This window comes from Mustela nivalis (assembly GCF_964662115.1).
Source record: "Mustela nivalis genome assembly, chromosome: 16".
Taxonomy (NCBI): Eukaryota; Metazoa; Chordata; class Mammalia; order Carnivora; family Mustelidae; genus Mustela; species Mustela nivalis.
In genome coordinates, this window is record NC_139035.1 from 67371234 (window position 1) to 67392728 (window position 21495).

At 53.8% G+C, this 21495-nt stretch overlaps 1 protein-coding gene across 50 annotated transcripts in view; it reads left to right on the forward strand.

Moving 5' to 3' along the window:
* Positions 1-21495, forward strand: part of GON4L (gon-4 like) — a 62921-nt gene that overhangs the window by 23428 nt on the left and 17998 nt on the right. For 46 of the 50 annotated variants that reach the window (XR_014304060.1, XR_014304061.1, XR_014304062.1 and 43 more), the window contains 9 exons: positions 452-571; positions 1769-1939; positions 5356-5548; positions 10492-10593; positions 15331-15371; positions 15930-16033; positions 18301-18499; positions 19034-19120; positions 20583-20751. Coding sequence is in view for 45 of the 50 variants with exons in the window: in XM_082703274.1 (XP_082559400.1) it covers positions 452-571; positions 1769-1939; positions 5356-5548; positions 10492-10593; positions 15331-15371; positions 15930-16033; positions 18301-18499; positions 19034-19120; positions 20583-20751 (1186 nt within the window). In the remaining 5 variants the exon portion in view is untranslated. Of the gene's footprint in view, positions 1-451; positions 572-1751; positions 1940-5355; positions 5549-6855; positions 7080-10491; positions 10594-15330; positions 15372-15929; positions 16034-18027; positions 18134-18300; positions 18500-19033; positions 19121-20582; positions 20752-21495 lie in introns of those variants that run through there. The other 4 variants (XM_082703304.1, XM_082703303.1, XM_082703305.1 and 1 more) reach the window with 4 other exon arrangements.

A 21495-nucleotide genomic window follows, 5' to 3' on the forward strand; every position in this document is an offset into this window, starting at 1 on the left:
GCTGTGCTCATTTTCACTGTTGGGTGATACTCTGTTTCTTAGTGTATTTGACTTGTTGAAGAAGGATTTTAGACCATTGTCTTGCACCTTTTTTAAAAAAAAATTATTTATTTTTTGACAGACAGAGATCACAAGTAGGCAGAGAGGTGGGTGGTGGCAGGAGGAAGCATGCTCCCCATGGAGCAGAGAGCCTGATGCGGGGCTGGATCCCAGGACCCTGAGATCATGACCTGAGCTGAAGGCAGAGGCTTAACCCACGGAGCCACCCAGGCGCCCCGTCTTGGGGTTCTGATGAGGAGGACAGTCTGATCTCTGTGCTCCCCTCACAGTGTTAAACTTCTATTTGACTTTTATTTTCTCTTACTAAATTGGTTCATTTTCTTGGATATATCAGACTCAGAGGGATGCGGCACGGTCAGGGATGGAAACCTGAACCGGATTTGTTTTATAGAGTTTGTTGGAAAGTGATGTCGAGAGCACCGCCTCGTCTCCACGGGGCGCGAAGAAGTCCCGGTTGAGGCCGTCTTCCGAGATGACCGAGACCGATGAGGAGGCTGGTGTGCTGTCAGAGGTGAGTCCGTGTGGTGCAGGGGAGGTGGGGGACGGGGGGATGGAGCAGGCTGGCCGTGCCGGGTGACCGAGCTGCCAGGATTCACGATCACTCTTCATGCCGGCATCTTCCGGGTCCTGGTGGCTAGTTCTGACTGTTCAGGTTTCAAAGTCCTTTAAGTTGGGGTGCCTGGGTGGCCCATTCAGGGAAGCGCCTGACTCTTGGTTTCAGCTTATGTCGTGATGTCAGGGATGTGAGTTCGAGGCGGCGTCAGGCTCTGCGCGGAGCACTGATTCTGCTTGAGAGTCTCTCCCCGCCCCTCCCGCTGCTAGTGCGTGCTCTCATGTGCTCTCCGTAAATAAGTAAGTTAAATTAAAACAAAACAAAGTCCTTTAAGTGAGTGAACAGTTGGCAGGAAAAGTGGGACTCGTCGAAGGGAGAGCACTTTTCTGCGTTCTCACTGGGGGGCCAAGATGCTTCTTTCTGCCTTTGTTGTCTTTTTCTTTTTTTTTTTTTTTTAAGATAGTATTTATTTATTTGACAGAGAGAGACAGAGTGAGAGAGGAAACACAAGGACGGGGAGAGAGAGAAGGAGGAGCCTGATGTGGGGCTCGATCCTAGGACTGTGGGATCACGACCTGAGCCGAAGGCAGACGCATAACGGCTGAGCCCCCCAGGTGCCCCCCACACTCTGTCATCTTTTTTAATATTGTCCTGAAGCCAATTTTACTAGATCTCTCTCTCTCGGTAACCTAAGTAGCATCCTGTTGGCTACAATGGAAAGAAGATAGAACCTAATTAGATGAATGTACTTGCCTGTGCTTTGTTTCTCTGGAGCTCTGTCTGGGCAGGAAGAGGAAGAGGAAGAGGAAGATCCCTGATGCAGGAAAGACGTGCCCCTGTCTTCCTGCTGTGTTTTTTTTTTTTTTTTTTTTTTTTTTAAAGATTTTTTCTTTATTTATCTGACAGAGATCACAAGTAGGCAGAGAGGCAGGCAGAGAGAGAGGAGGAAGCAGGCTCCCTGCAGAGCAGAGAGCCCGATGTGGGGCTCGATCCCAGGACCCTGGGATCATGACCTGAGCAGAAGGCAGAGGCTTAACCCACTGAGCCACCCAGGAGCCCCACCGCTGTGTAGTTTTTCGTCCTTTTCTCCTCCTCCTCTGTCTCCTCCTCCCTCCTTCCCTTTCGTTTTTTAACCCAGATGCCTCTTGTGATCAGGCCGAGAAAGTCAGCGCACCTGCTGTCAGGCACATCAGTGCTGAAGTGGTGCCCATGGGGCCCCCGCCGCCCCCAAAGCCCAAGCAGAGCAGGGACAGTACTTTCATGGAGAAGCTGCACGCCGTGGACGAGGAGCTGGCGTCCAGTCCCGTCTGCATGGACTCCTTCCAGGTAAACCGCGCCACTGCGGGGTGGCGTCGCTGCCGCTCAGGCTGGGAAGGGAGACGGGCAGGCGCCGTCGTGGGGCAGACGAGTGAGCGTCCACAGGGCAGGTCCTGGGTGCTGTTTGGTTTGTGCGGTTGTGTTTGCAGCCCTACAGCTTCGTGGACAGCCTTTAAAAATGTGGCACAGAGGAACAGCCTGCACCGGGTCCCCTGGAGCGTAGCCTCTGCTGCGGCTGCTTTGTCACTCCCGGCTGCTTCCATGTACATGTGCTTGTTGACCTGCGTCCTTTTACATACTGCGGTCTAGACAATTGAGAATTGATTTTCTAAAAATGAGGATGTTCCGCTATGAAAAGAAGTTGTAGTATCTAATCTAGTAAAGGCTCTTAGATTTTACCAGTTGTCATAGTAGTGTTTTTTGTAGAAAAAGAAACATTATTCCCTGTTCCGGGACCCAGTCCAGGACCACACTTAAGGTCTTGTCTCCTAGCATGTTTGTTGTTGTTGTTGTTGTTTGTTTTTAAGTAGTTTTTGTGCCAGGGTGGAGCTCCAGCTCACGACCGAGATCAAGAGCCCCACGCTCTTCTGCGTGAGCCGGCCCGGCGCCCTGGTGGCGTCCTTGAATCTGGAACAGTTTCTCAGTACTTGTCTTTCATAACCTCGGCATTTTTGATCTGTATAGACTGCTATTTTACAGAGTGTTTCTCAGCTTAGGTTTCTCTGGTATTCATAGTTAGACTCCGGTGACATCCTCACAGACACCCTGGAACCGACACATCCTTCCCCGGGCGTCAATCAGGAGGCTTGTGGCACCTGTTGTGTGAATTGGGATCTCATGGTTATGGTGGTGTCTGCTTGATTTCCTCATCATGATGCTATTTTTCCTCGTTAAATTCACTAATATGTATCTTAGGGGGATATCCTTTGAGGCCAGACATCTTTCTGTCCACCAGTTTTAGCATTCATTGCTTATTCTTGCTTGAAAAGTCGTGACTCTGGTCATTGTCAGCTGCTGGCTTTCTGAATCCCAGTTAGCCAATTTGTTTGAATGTTTTGGGGCTTCTCCACCAGTCGTGTGGGTTAATGAAAAATATGTCTGTCTGAAAATTTAAAAAGAGAATGGTGAGTGGAACACCTCGAAAGGGTCATTTAACCTAATCATTGCTTTGGGGTGTGTAGTAATGTTTGGGGGGTCACAGTGTTTTGTACAACCTTTTATACGTACACGTCTCTAGTGATGGAATTGGGGAATAGCAGTGTACAAGAGAGCGGTCTTTCCTCTTGGAGGTTGTAGTCTGTTGGAGAAAGAGAGACGCCATAAACATGATTTGCAGTAGCGTTCAGTGCTACGAGCTAAGTGAGAGCTGAGACGTTGGGTAACGCCCCCCACAGTGCTTCCCCTGGAAATCCAGCAGCAGCTCCTTTGCACGCCCGGCTGGCTCAGTCAGTGGAGCATCTGACTCTTGGTCTCGGGGTTGTGAGTTCGAGCCCCATGTCCGGTAGAGATTATTTAAAAATAAAATCTTAAAAAAAAAAAAAGGCTTTCTGAGGAGGTGACATTTGAGCTGAGATCTGAATTAGGAGCCGTGCGTCTAAACGGTCTGGGAAAGGTGTCCCGTACAGAGGAGACAGCACATTCAGCGTCCCTGACGTGGGAACAGCTTTGATGTGTGGCTGACACAGGAACAAGCTGACGCCCGGGGGCCGTGGAGGGCAGGAGTAGCGGTGAGGACAGAGAGCCGGGCAGGGGCTAGGTCATGAGGGTCTTAGGAACACAGTAAGGAGCTTATATTTTATTTTCACCTTTGAAAAGCTTTGTATGATAGTTTCTGATTGACGTTAAACACTTGGCTCTGACTGTGGTGTGGGCAGGACTCTGGAAGAGGGCGAGGGAGGAAACCAAGGAGTCTGCTAGGAGGCGGCTGCGGCCGTCCAGGGAGGACTTCCTACCGTCCCTCTCCAAATCCCAGCTGCTGCTTTTTTGGGGGCAGAAATTGATAGGCTTATCCTATAATTCACGTGGAAATGCAAGGGACCCAGAATAGCTAAAACAATCTTGAAAAAACAAGTCGGAGGTCTATGCTTCCTGTAAAATTTATTGACAGAGTCATAGTCGCAGCAAACACAGGTTGGTCCTGGCAGAAGAACAGTCCCGTGGATCAGTGGCATAGAGCCGAGGGTCCAGAAGTCAATCCTTACGTTCACGGCCGACTGATTTTGGACTCGCATGCCAAGACCAGTCATGGTGCCACAGTAGTCTTTTCGGCAGATGGTGCCGGGACAACTGGAACGCCACATCCGAAAGTATAAAGTACCTGTACCTCTTGCCGGTTACAGAACGTACTGCAGAAGAGTTCATTGACCTAAGCATGAGGGCTCGAAGTAGAAAACTCTTAGAGGAAAGCAAAGGATGACGGGCTTTGTTTCTGTAACATATGATGACACTTATGACCCAGTAATGAAAAGACAACCATTCGGAAGTGGGCAGAGTCTGTGCGTAGCTTGTTCTCTGAAGAAGACACACACCGGGCCGCGAGCGCGCGGAAGCACGCCCACCCTCGGTGCCGGGACTTGCACGTGAGAAGTACGAGGTAGCAGTTCCCCCCGCTAGGCTGGTTATTAGAAAAAGGGTGGAGAGCAGCAGTGTTGGCAGGGATGTGGAGGAACGGAGGGCCTCCCGCGATGCCGCTGGGGGTGTGGAACGGCCGGTAGGTCGGTGTTTCCGCAGAGTTACTGCAGCTCCCCGTGTGGCTCCAGTGGAATGCGAAACGTATGCCCAGGTCACAGCAGGTGCACAGGTGTTCTTGGTGGCACTGCGCACATAAAGCTTTCTCGAAGTGGAAACAGCATGGGCTTCCCGCACCGAAGTGTGGAAGGGGTGTCGTCCCGCAGTGAGGAGGAGTGCGGTGCGGACGCCCGCCGCGTGCGGATGAACCGAAAGCGTCAGGCTAAGTAAAGAGCCAGAGACAAAAGGCCACATCCTGTAGGAGTCCCCGTGTGTAACGTCCAGCCTGAGCAGACCCGCAGACAGCCGGGAGATGAGTGCTGGTCAGGGGCGGGGAGGGGGCGGGGAGGGGGCACACGCCAGCAGGGTTGGGGTACGGGGAAATGTCCTGAAGTTGGATCCTGGTGATGGCCCCCAGCTCTGTGGGTATGGCAAGATGCACTCCTCCATACGCTTCAGAAGGATGAATTTGACGGTAAATCGTGTTTTGGACAAGCTGCTCTAGACATTTCTGAGATGTCGGTTTCAAAACTGACATCACTGTCCTTAAAGTCTCTCCACGAATTAGAAACCCAAATTGTTGAGGCGAGACTTCGTGATTTAAGGCAGGGAGGAAGGGGTGCAGGTCCGAGGAGGTTTGGCGAGTTGGGAAGCCCCAGGCGCGGAGTGACATGTGTTATCCCTTCTTTGTCGGCAAGCCCATGGACGACAGCCTCATTGCGTTCCGAACCCGCTCTAAGATGCCTCTGAAAGACGTTCCCCTGGGGCAGCTCGAGGCAGAGCTCCGGGCTCCAGACATCACCCCAGACATGTATGACCCCAATACCGCAGACGACGAGGACTGGAAGGTGTGGCTGGGGGGGCTCGTGAACGATGACGTGGGCAACGAGGGTAAGTGGGGTCTGGCTGGGCGCTGCTCGGTGCGCGCTCTCGGTGGGGAGACTGGGCGCTTCTGCTCGGTGCGCGCTGTTGGTGGGGAAACTGGGCACTTCTGCTCTGTCTGCGCTCTCTGTCCGCGCTCTCGGTGGGGAAATCTTCATTAGCCAGCAGCAGAGAGGAAGGGGGTGTTCTCAGTTCCCTGAGTTTAATTTATGTCACTCGGAATTTGCTGTGAATCAGTAGTTAAGTGCCCTTCCCTTCGGGGCATATGTCCTCTTCAAGGGCAGTTGGCACATGTCCCGTTAGTTTCCAGTGTGCGACACATGACTCGAGAAGTCACCCCACAGCGCAGCCCTGGTCCTCAGCACCTGTCGCTGTCGCAGGATCACTGGCTCTAGTCCTTTTGGGGTACTGCTCACAAGCCCTTTGGGGAGTCTTTGGGACGCGAAGGATCGTCCCCTGAAAGATAAAAACTGAAGTGATTTTGTCCATGGTTCCTGAGCACGCAGGGACCACTCGGAGATGCACGCTCGTTAGGGTCCTCCTAACGCCCGCGCCACCGCCAGGCCCGACGCGAGTTGCCTGGAGCCAGGCCGGGACCAGGGCCGGGCAGGAGAGCCCACTGTCGCAGGGCCTCCCTCCGTCCCTGGAGCTGTTGTCTGTGCTCCTTTCTGTCTGTCCTCCTCACGCCTGCGGTTTTCCTGTGGTCCTGGGCGCACCGTCGAGGTCCTGCTCTGTCTCTGCGTCAGGACTCGGAGCCATAGGCTGCGCCTCACAGTCCAGAGGGACAGCTCACGGGGGCTGGGCTCCCATCACAAGCCCGCGGTCTCGCTGCCGCACGTGCTGCCCGGGGACGCTGTGGGCGGGCCGTGCTGCGGTGCGGGGCGCCTGCGGGGGCAGCACGGCTGGAGTACGCCGTGCGTGTGGAAGCCGCAGTGGCGTCTCCAGAAGCGATGGCCTTTCCAGAAGCGATGGCGTTTCCAGAAGCGGGGCAGACAGGAAACACTCCTCGCTCAGGCAGGAGCAGCATTGGCTTCTCCCTGCTGCAGCCTGTGTGGTGTCGGGCTGCGACTCAGACTCCCCACTTCCATCTAGTGACAGAAACCGTAGGACGGTTGTCGTCGGGGATCTGGTGTGTGTTTAGTGGGAATTGGGCCTCATTTGATGCCATAAACTTCTGTAGATTTGCATGATGTGAGGGATTGTCTCTGTTTATAGTCATTTCAGATGATGTCACATTCTTTTGATGGAATCGGGGAAATTTTGTTCTTGATCCTTTTTGACTTTTCAGTGGAGAGTGACCAGAATGTTCTTTTCAGCTGTGTTGTGGAAGACTTACACGTTCTTAAACACTCGAGTCGCGTGCAAGCAGAGCCCATCCTTACTCTTTCCAGCCGTCTAAGAACAGCCACGTATGATTCACCGGCAGGGAAGAGTCACGCACTAAGATAAACGAGAGGAGGTCTGGTTCCAGTGGAGAGAGCTTGAATGAGTGTCCGCGCAGGTCAGGCAGGAGGGAGTCAGCAGAAGTGAAAGATGCAGAGTGAGTCTCAAATCTACATCACGGAGCTTTTCCTTATGTGATCTGTGGCTCGGCAAGTGTTGGCTGCTCTCCTTTTACGAGACGGTGCTCAGATCACGAGAGAGAAGGAGCGCAATCATTATGGCATAGATTAAAGTGCTCACGAGCGGTGCCGGGTCCAATGTTAGATGCACAGAGCAATTCATATGAATGAAGTGAGCAAACTTCGACTCTGACGGTGGCATGAATGCTGTTGCAGCGTTTGGCGAGAGGGAGACCATGTTCCAGCAGAGGGTGGCTCGGAGACTGCTCCGCGAGAGGCGGGAATGGAGTGGGGCCTCGGAAGGATGTTGGACAGCAGTGCCGGTGAGGAGAGGACATATGCCAGGAGAGCACATGTCCTCCGAGGAGTCTTCTAGTCCCTGCATTGTAACTCCAGGAACAACACAGTGGGGAGAAATCACACCGGTATAAAGGGAACTGTGACAGCCCCTCCCCACCATGACGGCTTCGCCATCCGGAGGGATTGCAGGTATTTTTCAGGATTTATGAATCTCTTGATGTTTGCTTATCGACACTGGCTTTTTCTACCCATGGACCCACGTTCCATGACACCAAGTCTGAGTCTCTGCAGAAGGGCGTGACCAGGACAGATGTGCTTCTGTCCATTTCACAGAAATCTTCGAGAATTTCGTTGCATGGCCCCATGTTGCCGAATCAGTTTGTTATGCTGCTAGAATTCGAGACCAGCTTACTGCCCTCGGACAGTGTGCCGTTGAAGGAAGGCTCCGGGACAGAAAGCCTTTGTGGAATGGGTGTGACCCTTCGTCAGCACGCTCCGCCTCCTTTTGTCCTTAGACCCAAGCTAAGACACAGTAGTGGCCAGAACAAAGGCAGGTCCTCACGGCTTTATCCGTGATGGCAGCAGCTCTTCCCCTGATTTTCCCTGATTCCCACCAGCATGGCTGAAAGAGCCGAGATGGTGGCCGTTGAGGAGGAAAGGCCAGGCAGGGCCTTGGGTGTCAGGCGTTTGGGAGCCCGAGGCAGTGCTGCTCCTGGCCTTGTCCCCAAGAACCTGAGTCACGGTCGTGTGTGTGGCGTGCCGGCTTGTGATGGTCACGGGCACGGGTTCCAGGCCTCACCTGTCGCTGAGTCAGAGTCCTCGGTGGCTGTGACATAGGGATCCTGTCCTGATGCGCCCTAAATACCGGAAGCTGCCGGCCTGGGAGGCACGAGCGTGTGCGGTCAGGGTGGACTGCACAACTGCAGTGATGGCTTGTGGGGCTGGTGGGGAGGGGGACAGTCCTCCTTCTGTAAAACTCCGTATTTGCTGCTGTTGTTCACGTGTCAGGACAGATGAATGGAAGAGTAGGAAGGTGTGGACTGTCCTACCTACCGGCTGACCTTACTGAGTGCTTCGGAGAGCGAATAGTGCCACGCAGACAGCCAGAGCCACGTGCCAGCCATCTGTGGTCTCTCCTGTTGCCCGCGTGGCTCTTCCTGCGTGTTCTCCTGCCGTGGGATCCGCATGCTACTAAAAATGAGAATCTGGAGGCGCACAGCAAGCAGAGCTCAGCAGGGGGGAGCCGACCTTGTCCATCAGTCAGGAGTGACACGGCAGGTTCCACCACCAAGGAGTTAAAAGCTAAGAACTTAGAAGAGACCTTCCTGAGTGACTCTCCCACGTTTGTGGCAAACAGGTTCTCCAAGAATAAGGGCCGACCCACGTGTGTGGTGTGGGCAGAAGCTGTCTGCTGTGGTTCTTGCACACGAACAGATGGAGCTCCGAACCCAGGCACTCTCCCCTCGGCGCCTCTGTGCAGAACTTGCTGTGAAGATGCCGACGTCCAGGGTGCTGTAGGGACGGGGGAGACAGGGTTCCTTTCGTGAGGGTTTGAAGAACCTTTATGGGGAGCATAAATGCACAAATGGATGAAAAAGACTGACATTTAAATAGCTGCATTATACACGGTGCAAATTAACATATTCTAACTTAAGTATAAATGTGCAGTGAAGGCATCAGGTTAGTTAGGGGCTAAACTGTACAGAAGTCCCAGTGACTATGAATCAAAATTGTGTGTATATATTTTTATTTTTAATGAAAGATATTCATTTATTACAAAAAAAGGAAATATTATGGAAGGATCCAGAGAGGAAAGTACATTAATGCTTCATAGTGATTTGCTGTGTATTTAGACAAGTACATACTCACCTCAGTACTTTTGTCCTCGAGAGGAACCGTGTGTGCGCATCATTCTGCGTCTGCAACCTGCTTCTTTGACTTAACCATAGAATTCAGTTTTCCACTGTGACACATAGAGACTATGTTTCTTGTGTAGTGGCTACATAGTAGCGAGGAATTTAGTTATTTCAGTGTGGCAGAGGTTTTTTTTCCTTCTCTTCTATTTTTTTTTTTTTAGGGATTTTTATTAATTTATTTGAGAGAGAGAGAGCGTGCGCATGCGCGCACAACCCCGGGGAGGGGCAGAGAAAAAGCAGGCCCCCTGCTGAGCGGTGTGCCTCATGCGGGACTCGATGCAACGACCAGAGAATCCTGACCTGAGCCGAAGGCGGACGCTTCACCAGCTGAGCCGCCCTGGCGCCCGTTTCCTGTTTTATTTCAGCCCCTCGGTTGTCCTCGCCCCATTCCAGGCTCTCAGGTGCCGCCTGTCGCCAGGAGCTGCCGTGACTGAGCCAGACGTGCACAGGACATTTCCCTCAGCCTGGAATGTTCCTCCAGACACCACTTGCCTAGAGTTGTCCAGGAACTTCATAACATAGATCACCTGAATGTAACGATTCTGTAATTCAGTGACTCCCTCACAGTTTTTACCTAGGAGTCATAGCACCAGCATTAGACAAACAGCCCTCGTCTGGGCCCTGACGTAACAAGTGTTCCATACTTTGGTGTATTTTTAGTTACTTCTGAGTCTCACTGGAGGGAGGGAGGTACCTCCTCATGCTGATGCTGAGGGTTACCATGTTTGTTGCAGTTGGGTTGGACGCGGTCCTGCACGTGCGTTTTACACGCGTCCTGTTTCAGGCTCCGGCGCCAGAATTCGAGCCATTCCCGAGTTGTTGGGAATTAGGGTCCCCTTTCCTTAACCGTCCGCGCCTTTGTACACAGAGTTTTCCAACAGCGTTTTTGCGAGGTGCACTAGGGCAGGTGGGGCCACCGAGATAAATGACGTGTTCAGTTCTCTGGCTCTTGCTGTATTTTGGCAGACTTACGTCTTCTCTGCAGGAAGGAGAGAACTTGGCTTACGGGCGAGACTGGGTGGGAGGTGTCCGCTGTGGGCAACGAGCTGGGCGAGCAGACTGGGGAGAAAAAGTTCTTTAAAAACTTTAGTGGAACAGTCTTAGCTGAAAATCTGACATTTTCATCCGAGGAGTTCCGAGCGGGGAGTAAGTGTCCGAAGTCCTTGTTTCCTAGACGAGGCCGATGACGATGACGACCCCGAGTATAACTTCCTGGAGGACCTGGACGAGCCCGACACGGAGGACTTCCGCACTGACCGCGCCGTGAGGATCACTAGTGAGTCCGCTCCCGCGAGGCCATCTCCTCACCCCCCGCATCTGCCGTGCCTACAGGGCGGACTGTGCAGGCCGACGCCCGCAGCCCCTCCGAGGGGGACACCGACGCTTGTCGTACCGTTTCTTTATGTAGCTCTTTAGATTTACGCCTGTGTGTCAGAGCCTGTTCGTCGTCCACGTACAGCTCCGAGTCCTGCCCTGAGTCCGGGGTCTGGCGGGGGTCGCATCTGTGATCCCATAGGACCTCAGCCCGAGTAGGGGAGACAGACGGAGTTACGTTGCAAAGTGATAGGGGCTATGATGGCTTGTGCGTAAGGTGCCCAGGGGCCTAAAAGAGGGTTTAATCTCCCAGTGGATGGTGGACGTAGGGTGGGTGGGCTGGGGAAGGACTCACATGACGAGACGTTTTATCTCCGCTTTGAAGGAGGAGGAAGAAATTTGGAGGGAGGGGCGCCTGGCTGGCTCCCTCGGTAGACCATGTGACTCTTGATCTCGGGGTTGTGAGTTTGAGCCCCACGTTGGGTGTAGAGATGACTTAAAAATAAAATCCTTGAAAGACGAAATTTGGGGTGAACGGAGACCGGTGGATATTACAGGTAGGTAGAAGAGTACGCAGCGAGCGCGGAGGTGCAGGAGAATAGTATCGCGCTTGGAAAAGGGTGAGTCGTTTCGTTATGGAGCTGTGAGTGTGCGGTGGTGCGGAAGGCAAGCAGTGTTCAGATCCCGGAGAGCCTTGAATTTGAGTTTTCATCTGTCAAAAAGAGCTCAGAGTTTTTGAAAGATTAATAGGAACTAATGTGAATTTTGGCAATGCTCCGTTGGTTTAACAGCACTTTAACGTATCCATTTGATGGGTAAAGAGAGCAAGATTGGAATCGTGGAAGACAGTTCGGTGACTTGACTTGGTTCAAGTTATTTTTTAAAAAATTATTTTACTGGCTATGTTGTCAGTGATAGAAAATACATATTTCAGAAAGTATTAATTTTTTAATTGTTTAAACATTTTGTTTATCTAAGAGCACTCACACATGAGCGTGGGGGAGCAGCAGAGGGAGAAGGACAAGTAGACCCTCCGCTGAGCAGGGAACCCGATGGGGGCTCCATCCCAGGACCCTGAGATCATGACCTGAGCCGAAGGCAGAGGCTTAACCCACGGAGCCCCCTGGCGCCCCAGGCAGCACTGGCTTTCATCGAGCGTGTGCACGAGCCTGAGCTGTACTGTTACACGCAGCACGTGAGGCCGAGCTTTGGGCTCTTGAGCAGGTCGTGAGGGAAGCTTTACAGGCGCCCAGACGCGATGTTACGGACCTGACCAGCACGGCTGCATGAGCGGACAGAGTCGTGCAAGCTCGATCCCCTGGGACCGTCATTCTAGTTTGTTGCTTCGTTTCCTCTTTGGTCTTTTTTTTGGAATGAGAATGCTTTTTCTTCTATGAAGATTTTCCCTTATTTGCTGTGTTGGGACGATTTGGGTTAGAGGAAGTGTTGAAAGGATTCAGTGTACAACGAAAAGATTTGAGGATTTCGGCTGTGTGAAAGCGGTGCAGGGTCTAGGGAGTCTGAACACCCCCAAGTCTAGCGTCGGAAGCCAAGGGAAGGTGCTTTGCCGGGGCACCTGCTTCACCAATGCTGGTGTTGCAGTGTCCGCGCTGGAAGCGGGGAGGTCCGCCCTGTCTGGGCTTGGCTCCTGGCCCGGAGCGCCCTTGCCTTCCCTGTCTGTCTGTCTGTCTCTTTCTTCACGTTACACAGAGCTGCTCAGGAAGACTGTCGCCGGTTAGCACGGTTTTGGCACTCCACACGGGATGATGTGTTCTTCTAGTGCCTGCCTCTCCCGGTTGCTCAGGCCCTGTCTGTCCTGTCTGTCCTGTCCGTCTTCCCCCAGCTTGCAAGCTTCTCGGGGCGTTCGTGCTGATGCGGCCCGTGGTCGGGATTTGGCCAGGCAGATAGGGACCTTTTCTGGGACGCCTGACTGAAGGGCCATCCTTCCTTGTCGTAGGGGTCCGTGATGGTACGTAAGAACTGGGACGGAATTCCAGTTCTATTCCCGCCCCTCGTCCGCTCGTGTCAGGTGTCACCGTATTGGCCCTGTGAGAGACTTACACTTAGGTGGGTCACAAAAAAAGCATAGAAACTCAAGAGTTTGGAAATCTTCCTGGGGTCATGTGTTTTCCTCCCGCTTGAGGATTTGTGTGCAGCTTCTCTGTGTCTGGGTGACCTCCAGTGCCCGGGCCTCCTCAGCCCCGAGGGCGGCACGTCCTCCTCGTGGGGTGCCTGCTCAGCCGGCATGTCCCTTACTGAATCCGCGTCTACCTGTCACAGTCCTGCTGCTCCTTTGTCGCTGGAAAGTGTACTTTGCTTGCCAGTGTGCACCGTAAAAGTTGTTTCTTTTCCTGCTGTGCCAGACATACAAGTTGCTTCAGTTTTCTAAATGCAGCAGTTCCCAGACCTCTCACTACCCCAGCCACCATCCTCTGGATTCTGGCCTTTGTTTTTTTACTTAAATTTCGTTAAGTAGGCTTCATGATCAGTATGGAACTCAGTGTGGGGCTTGCACTCACGGCCCTGAGATCAAGACCTGAACTGGGATTAAGTCAGTCCCTAACTGACTGAGCCAGCTGGGAGCCCCTGGCCTTTAGTTTTTTAGAAGCTTTTCTCCTAATACTTTATTTATTTATTTATTTTAAAAAGATTTTTATTTATTTATTTGACAGAGATCACAAGCAGGCAGAGAGGCAGGCAGAGAGAGAGAAGGAAGCAGGCTCCCCGCTGAGCAGAGAGCCCGATGCAGGCTTGATCCCAGGACCCTGAGACCATGACCTGAGCCGAAGGCAAAGGCTAAACCCACTGAGCCACGCAGGCGCCCCCCCCCAATACGTTTTTAATAGAACTTCTAAAATTCATAACAAAGTTGAAAGCATTTTACCCTGAATGCCCACACCCCCCCATCAGTTCCTGTAAGTTCTGGTGTGTTTGCTTGACCGCGCAGCTGTTCACCTGTCACTCTGTCCAGTCTGTGAGTCTGCGTGGGTTTCCTCATGCATTTCAGAGTAGGCTGTAGAGAGCAGCGCACTCCCTCCCAGACCTGCTGCATTTGCAGATCATTCATTCGGGCCCAGTATTTATCAACAGTTTCTCTTTTCAGGTAACTTTCTGCACAGTGTGTTAGACACACTTTCAGTGAACCGTTCAGTGAGGTTCGGTGTGCCTCCACCCACGTACCTGGCCCCAGTGGGCCCCCAGGGTCCCAGCTACGGAGCTGTTACCCCGGAAGGCTCCCTCCGGCCCCTTCTCAGTCATTCCCCTCACTGTCCTCCCTGAGGCATCCGCGGTTCGCTTGTTTTTTCGGTAACAGATTAGATCTGCCTGTTGCAGAGCTTGATGTCAGTGGGATCATAGCGTGCGCTGTCTTGCGTAAACCTCCTTTCGGCATAAAGCTGCAGAGGTACGTCTTGCTGCTTTTTCCCCTTATTGCTGCGTGGGGAGTCCGTAGTATAAATACACAAATCCGTTCCCAGCTGTTAATGGACACCTGGGTGTGGCTGATTTTTGCCTGTCGTGAGTGAAGCCGCTCGGAACGTTCCCGTGCAGACCTTCCCTGGACAAAGGCTTCTTTCCTCTGGGGGTGGCTGTCACGGAATCACAGGTCGGGCGGGTGTATGCTTAGTGTTAGAAGAAATGGTCAGATTTTTTCCAAAGTGGATTTCTTCCATTTTACCTTCTCGTCAGAATTTCATGTCGTCCACATCTTCACAGCATTTCAGTTTTAGGTTTTTAATGCCCTCTTAAGAAGGGCTTTTGCAGAAGAGATCACAGATGTGTCTGGGTGTCTGGACGTGGTCTGAGCCTCTGCTAGCTCCACGACACGCTTGTCTTCCTGGGAACTTGGGCTGCTTCAGAGCAGCTTTGTCACGCTGAACTTGAGGTCACCAAAATAGATCTTTTTCAGACTTTTTTGAGCCATCTCATGTTTTTGTGCACTTAAACTGATTTTTTAAAAAATTCTTAACGTAAGACTGTAAATTTGTCCCACTAAGTTTCATCCCAGTAATTTGACAAATATGAAATTTTGAGTCTGTCATCAGTTGGTCTAGCAATCCCTTTCAACTTTATACGATTTACAGATTTGGTAAGTGTGTTTTCTGGGTCTTCTTGGTCATTGGTGGAGCTGCTTTATAGTTCAGGTCCAAAGACAGGGCCGTCTCTTGTAACTCCGTTCAGTAGGCTAGGCCAGCAAACTATGATTTGTCCTTACTGTGAAATCACCTGGCTCGCTTTCCTACATGTCTCCCCGTAGGAAATGTAGCTTCTACAAAGTGAGACGATTAGTTTTTGTTTTTGTTTTTTGTAGAAAAGGGATCCTGGTGAAGGGGTGAGGAGGAACAGAGGGAGGAGAGAGAGAGAGAGAATCCTAAGCAGATTCCATGTCCAGCGCAAAGCTCAGTATGGGGCCCAATCTCCTTACCCTGAGATCATGACCCAAGCTGAAATCAAGAGTCAGATACTGAACCGACTGAGCCACCCCAGTGCCCTATGAGACTGTTAGCTCTGTCATGTACCCCCAGCATCTAGAACAGCACCTGAGGCACAGCTGGGAGTCAGTGAATGTGTTTGAATGACAGACAGATGTGAGGGTTTCATCCCATGTCTTGCTGGAAACAAGACACAGTGTCTCTGTGGAGCCCCACCTGTGGGAACAGAGACCCACCTGGACCAACTGCACTGTTTGGCTTCTTTTCAGAGAAGGAGGTGAACGAGCTGATGGAAGAGCTCTTCGAAACTGTGAGTAGCGCCGCGGAGTGGCGGCTCCTCCCACGGGCTCCGCCCCCCGCCCCCCGCCGGGCTGGTTTGGCCAAGCCCGTCCACCTTCAGCCCCTCGGGAGGGGGTGTCGTGGGAGGGGGTTTCGCTCAACTTGGCTGTCCATGGGCAGGGTGTTCTTAGTACAGAGTTCCTCACGCACTCTGGATGGCCTCCGCAGCCATCATTCGGGGCATCGTAAAGATTGCGAATTAGGTTTTAGATTATTCTGGGCACAGATACGTACCTTTCTCATAGCCTTGTCTCTTGAACACTCTTTCTGACCATTCTGAGCTCTCTGTGCTCTGTCCTTGCCATTGCCAGTGGCTGACCAAGAGACTTTGTTCCTGGCTACCGGCCAGCCAGCCGTGTGCAGGACCGCGGGTGCCCGACGTGGGGGTCTGGGGGAGCTCGTTCTGGGTCCCAGTGTCGTTAATGCCCTGGAGACTATAGTCTTCGCTTTCCCCGCTCACTGCTGGGGGGACCTCCACATGCCCCCTTCCCCAGGATCACCCTCCTTCAGTTCCACCCCGTGCCCTCAGTTCCAGGACGAGATGGGACTCTCCAACGTGGAAGATGATGGCCCGGAGGAGGAGGAGCGCGCGGCTGAGCCCCGGCCGAGCTTCAACACCCCGCAAGCCCTGCGGTAGGCTAGCCAGACAGGCTGAGCTGCAGAACGGGGAAGCGTGTGTCCCCTCACTCCTCACAAGTCCCCATCGTCGCTCGGCGCCCGCGGTCGCTGCGGGAGGGCTGCGCAGCCCCGCATGGGGTGGGTGTCCCGGGAACAAGCCTCCCTGTCGTGGGGCAGTGCAGCGGCAGCCCGGGCTGCGTCTGTTTGGGAAGGGGGAGAGAGCAGGAGCTGGCGTCCGCAGAAGCTTCTCCGGGTGACTGGTGCTGGAGAGGCGCGAGGATCCCATGGCCAGCCACAGCAACTGCCCCTGCCACCAGTGCCCGTGTGGCCCTTCGTTCTCCTTGCTGGCCGCAGGCATCGGGTGGATGCTACGGGAAGCGTGCTGGTCGGCTGTGCGGGTGCTCTCTGCTGCTGAGGCGCGGCAACCCCTCCGACAAAGCCGGGCCTCCTTTCTCCCCGCAGACGGCGCAGGCCCCAGTGCTTGCTGTTTGTGTGACAGCTTTGTAGAACGCATGTGTGCTTCAGCGGACTGGGAGCTACCCTGAGCGGTGGCAGGCGTGCCGGGGGGGGGGCTCCTGGCGGGTGTGGAGCAGAGCACAGAGGCCCATGGACGCTGCTCGCCCCGTGTTTGCCTGGTCCCTTCCGCCCGCAGAGCCGCAGACGTGCCTGTGGTAGAGACAAGGGGACAACTGCTGCATGACAGCCGGGAGTGCGGCTCACACTGCACTCTGGGAAACCCCGGGGTGGGACCACTCAGGGTTTCAGGATCCCACCGTCCCTTGTTGTGTTTTGGCTTTATTGGGGTATAATTGACAAGTTGTGAGACACAAAGTGCTCCCTGGTGATCTGATGCAGGTACACGATGGGAACGGGACCCCCGTCGAGTTAACACCATTGCCTCCCGTGCTTACTTTTCGGGGAAACAGTTTCAAGATTTCGGAGTCTTTATTTGACTCACTTACTGCAGGCCCTCGTGCTCCATTTTCTGGAAACGCGCATTAGCGCCCCTGATGAGCTGTGTGTGGGGGGCTTCGGATTTGGGATTTCGAGCATTACGTTAAAGGCCTGGTTGACAGTCAGCAGTCCCTGGCGTGGGTTTGGTTCATCTGCAGGGGCCGTGCCTGCTGCCCGTTCTGCTGTGTCCGCAAACCTGGTCTAGTCTTTGACTAAGTAAGATCTCGTGGGGAAAGTGGGCTCTCTGTGTCCCTCTTATCAACCCACTCGGTAATGTTCCGTAACAGCAGGGGCAGGCAGTTTGGGCTTTGTCTGCTTTCTCAGTGTTTCTGTTTCTCTGTTGCCCTTTGAGGAGCACAGATGTTGGAGAGTTTCCCATTCTCAGTACACGTTGTACAGAGGACTGTCCTTGTGTTCAGCTTTGTGGTACCTGCACTTGTCCATAGTCGCAGAAAATGCTTAAATGGACCCAGAACTTTTATCTGCAGAGGCTGTAGCAAAGTCATCGTTTAACTGTCCTTAGAGTCTGGAGGCTTTCGTGCAGGAGGGTACCCCGCCAGTCGCACCTGTTCGAGCTGGTTTTGTCCTGATTGCGTGGGGTATCAGCTCGCCCTTAATGCTGCCAGTGGGGTCTGTGGACGCCTGCTTCAGCACTGGCTGGTCTCTCCCTGGAGGCAGGGGTGGGCGGGTGGGTGAGACACCTGAAGGGAGAGGGGTGGGGTGTGGGGGGCTGCAAGAGGGTCTATTCCTGGTGCGGGGGGGCAGCTTCTCATTGTCCCGTTCAGCTGTCTTGTGGCTCAGTGTGTCCCCTTCTTGCTTCATATCAGGTCTCTGACTCTTTAAGAAAGGAAGGCAGGGCACCACCCTAGGTGGATGGAGTGGCTGGAGGGCAGAAGCTGGACCTGGGGGGCTCCTGGGGAGATTAGGGAACAGATGCTGACTTGGAGAAGGTTCGGTGTCGCTGCTGGAAACGTGTTCCAGGGGCATGTGGGTGTCAGCGGGACCCAAGGGTGATGAGTTCTTCCCCTTGGCTCTTTGACTGCGTTGTTGCCCAGACGGCTCTGCTCCTGGAGTGCTGTGTGACCTCTGCTCCGTCAGCCTGTCGCTCAGAGGACGGTGGTGGAAAGTGGGGGCCGTGCGGCCCAGAGCTGTCTTACTTGGGTTAGTGCCAACAGCTCTGGGGAGAGCCTGGGTAGGCCGGCGTTTGTTGGCTCGGGTGGGATGTGGGGTTCGCAGGAGGTGGGCGCGTGCGGGCCTCAGTGCTCCATCGGGGCAGCTGGGCATGTGACTGGCCACGGGAAACGCGTTCGGTCGTCTTCGCTGGGCAGGTTCGAGGAACCGCTGGCCAACCTGCTGAATGAGCAGCACCGCACGGTGAAGGAGCAGCTGGAGCAGCTGAAGCTGCGGAAGGCGTCGGGCCGGCAGGTGCCCGAGGCCGAGCGCGCGCAGCCGCCGGTGGAGAAGGTCCGTCAGACGCTGACTCTGGACCTGGTGCAGAGGGGGCGCCTCCAGCAGCAAATGCAGCAGGTCAGGCCGACCTCGGCGGGCTCCGGCCGGGGCGTCGGGGGTTGGGCTGTTCGGGGCTGGGGTGTCCCAGGCTGGCACAGGGCCAGCAGCTTGCCATGTTCTGACCGTCAGGAATCGGTGTCTCGATGCCCCCTGAAATCCCATGGCCCCAGGATCTCACAGCATTGAGGACCTTGACAGGGCATTGCCTTGGTGTCCTTGTGGGCGGGCGGAACGTGAATGCCCGTGGCGACCCTCACACCCCTGGGCTGCACGTTTCAGAGTCTTCCGTGTCCCATTCTGAGTTTCACAGCCTGGCTTGCTGGAGGAGTTCTAGTTTCAGTCCCTCGGGTTTGAAGTTGAACTTCCTGTTCCTGTCATTTGGCTCTGGGGGAGCAGATCTGAGAAATTCACACCAAGATATGGTGCCAGTCTCGTCGTCTCTTTGGAGAGTAAAACGTGCGGTGGTGTCGCAGACATCTTGGTGAGGTCTTCTGGGTTCTGGAAGTGACCGTGTCCTAACGCATCACCCTGTTATTTTCTTTCCCTTCCCAGCATGTTCAGCTCTTGACGCAGATTCACCTTCTCGCCTCCTCCAACCCCAACCTCAGTTCAGAGGCCAGTACCACCAGGATATTTCTTGTAAGGTTCCAAGTGTCCTGCACTCTAAAGACGTGGGTGTTCGTCAGCCCGGGGGTCACTTTCCTTAGATGGTCACTCAGGGCGTCCTGACAGCTGTTCCCACAGCTTCCTCTGTTTGCTGAGAGAACCCGCCTCTCACCCCGTGCAGGGCTGGAGAGCCTACCCAGTTCCCCTACGACCATTCCTCTGGCTTTCTTTTTTTCCTTTTTTTTTTTTTAAGATTTTATTTATTTATTTGACAGAGAGAGAGAGGGGGAAGCAGGCGCCCTGCGGAGCAGAGAGCCCGATGCGGGGCTCGATCCCAGGACCCTGAGATCATGACCTGAGCAGAAGGCAGCGGCTTAACCCACTGAGCCACCCAGGCGCCCCCTCCTCTGGCTTTCTGATCGGGTCTTCTTTCTCCTCTTTTAAAGAGATTTTATTTATATATTTGAGAGAAATATGTGCACGAGCTGAGGGAGTGTCAGGCAGAGGAAGAAGCAGACTGCCCGCTGAGCAGGGAGCCTGATGCGGGCCCCGATCCCAGCACCCTGGGATCACGCCCTGAGCTGAAGGCAGATGCACAACTGACTGAGCCCCCCAGGCACCCCCCCCCTCCTCATCTTTAGATCCACCCTGACTTCTTAGGTTTTTGGTACTTTTGTTCTTTTTTTTAAAGGGTTTTATTTATTTGACAGAGAGATCTCAAGCAGGCAGGGGGGGGAAGCAGGCTCCCCGCTGAGCGGAGAGCCCGATGTGGGGCTTAATCCCAGGACCCTGGGATCACGACCTGAGCCGAGCGCAGAGGCTTAACCCACTGAGCCACCCAGGCACCCCAGTACCTTTGTTCTTTTTATTGAATTCATTACGTATTCATTAGGTTCAACATTATTATTTTATATATAAAATTAATTTTGGTCATGCCATCTTAAAGTATTTTGGAGGAAGGGCTTTTAATTTTGAAATTATCTGGGTGTTCTTTAGAGAAACCAAAGACAAAAAAATTTTTTTTTTTTAAAGATTTTGTTTATTTATTTAACAGAAATCACAAGTAGATGGAGAGACAGGCAGAGAGAGAGAGCGGGAAGCAGGCTTCCCGCTGAGCAGAGAGCCCGATGCAGGACTCGATCCCAGGACCCCGAGATCATGACCCGAGCCGAAGGCAGCGGCCTAACCCACTGAGCCACCCAGGCGCCCAAGACAAAACATTTTAATCATTCTCAGTCTTGGAGCCAGACCATCCGAAAGGCTGCGGAGTGAAACAAGAACAGACGCGCGTGTCCCAAACACAGTCCCTGAGTGTCCGCGACTCCGCCAAAGCGTAGTCTTAATGGGGCGATGTCAGTCACGGAGGGCTTTGTGAGGACTCGTACCGGCTCCTGTCCTCCAGCACGAAGGACACGTCTCCCCTCGCAGGCCGGTGAGGGCTGCTCGTCTTACGTGTGTGGGGCTGAGGCTTGTGATTTGTGCTCTGTCTCCCCAGAAAGAGCTGGGCACCTTCGCGCAGAGCTCCATCGCGCTCCACCAGTCCATTCCCGGCTTCCAGACCTCGTTCCAGCCCTGCAACCTGCTGGGGGCGGTGCAGCTCGTCGAGGACGTCAGCGCGCACATCAGCGTCGACTGGAGCCCTCGCAAAGCTGTCAAGAAGACTGGTAGGGGGCCCGCGCTCGCCTCTGCCCTTTGCCTGTGTGGAGAGGTGGGGATCTGTCACGAACCTCCCTTCCCGGGAGACGGGGCCTCTGTGATGTCGTCCCGGTACCCGCTGCCTGCGGTCCAGGAGGGCGTGATGGTGCTCGGGCTTCCGTGAGGGCCGCGCCGCTGGGCAGCACGGGGCGGTGGGCAGGGACAGGATCCGGGGCGCGCGTGAGGGCAGGGGGCGGCAGGAGCCCGGCTGCTGGGGTCTGGGGAGGAGGGAAGGCTGGTGCTTGAATCTGGGTCGGGGTCAGTGTTCCCCCTTCGTGTTACTCAGGTCCTTGTACTTCCCTTCGTGGCGGCCGCGGTTCCTGCGTTTTGAATGAAATGTTGATTTGCGAATTGGACACAGATTAGAGATGTTGTACATTTGCTGTAAACACTTGTGCGCGTTTGCTTTCTACTGTGCATTTGTTAGTAGGTTTTGAGAAGATGTTTGCTGTTCCCTTAAAGTGAGTAATAGCTTCTAGTTAGTTTCCTGCCGTAGCAGATGAGTCGAGGCTTGAAATCCCGGACTCAGCATTACGCTGACCGGAGTTGAGTTCAGGTGCATTAAGGAACTCAGACGACTTCCTTAGCTCTCTGGTGGCAAAGCAAACCTAGGATCGTGGCCTGGTAATAACACATACGGTGTCCTGGGACTTTCTCCTGCGGCTATGAAAACACCATTTTTGGAAGGAGAACTGTGGAGATGGTGTTGCTTT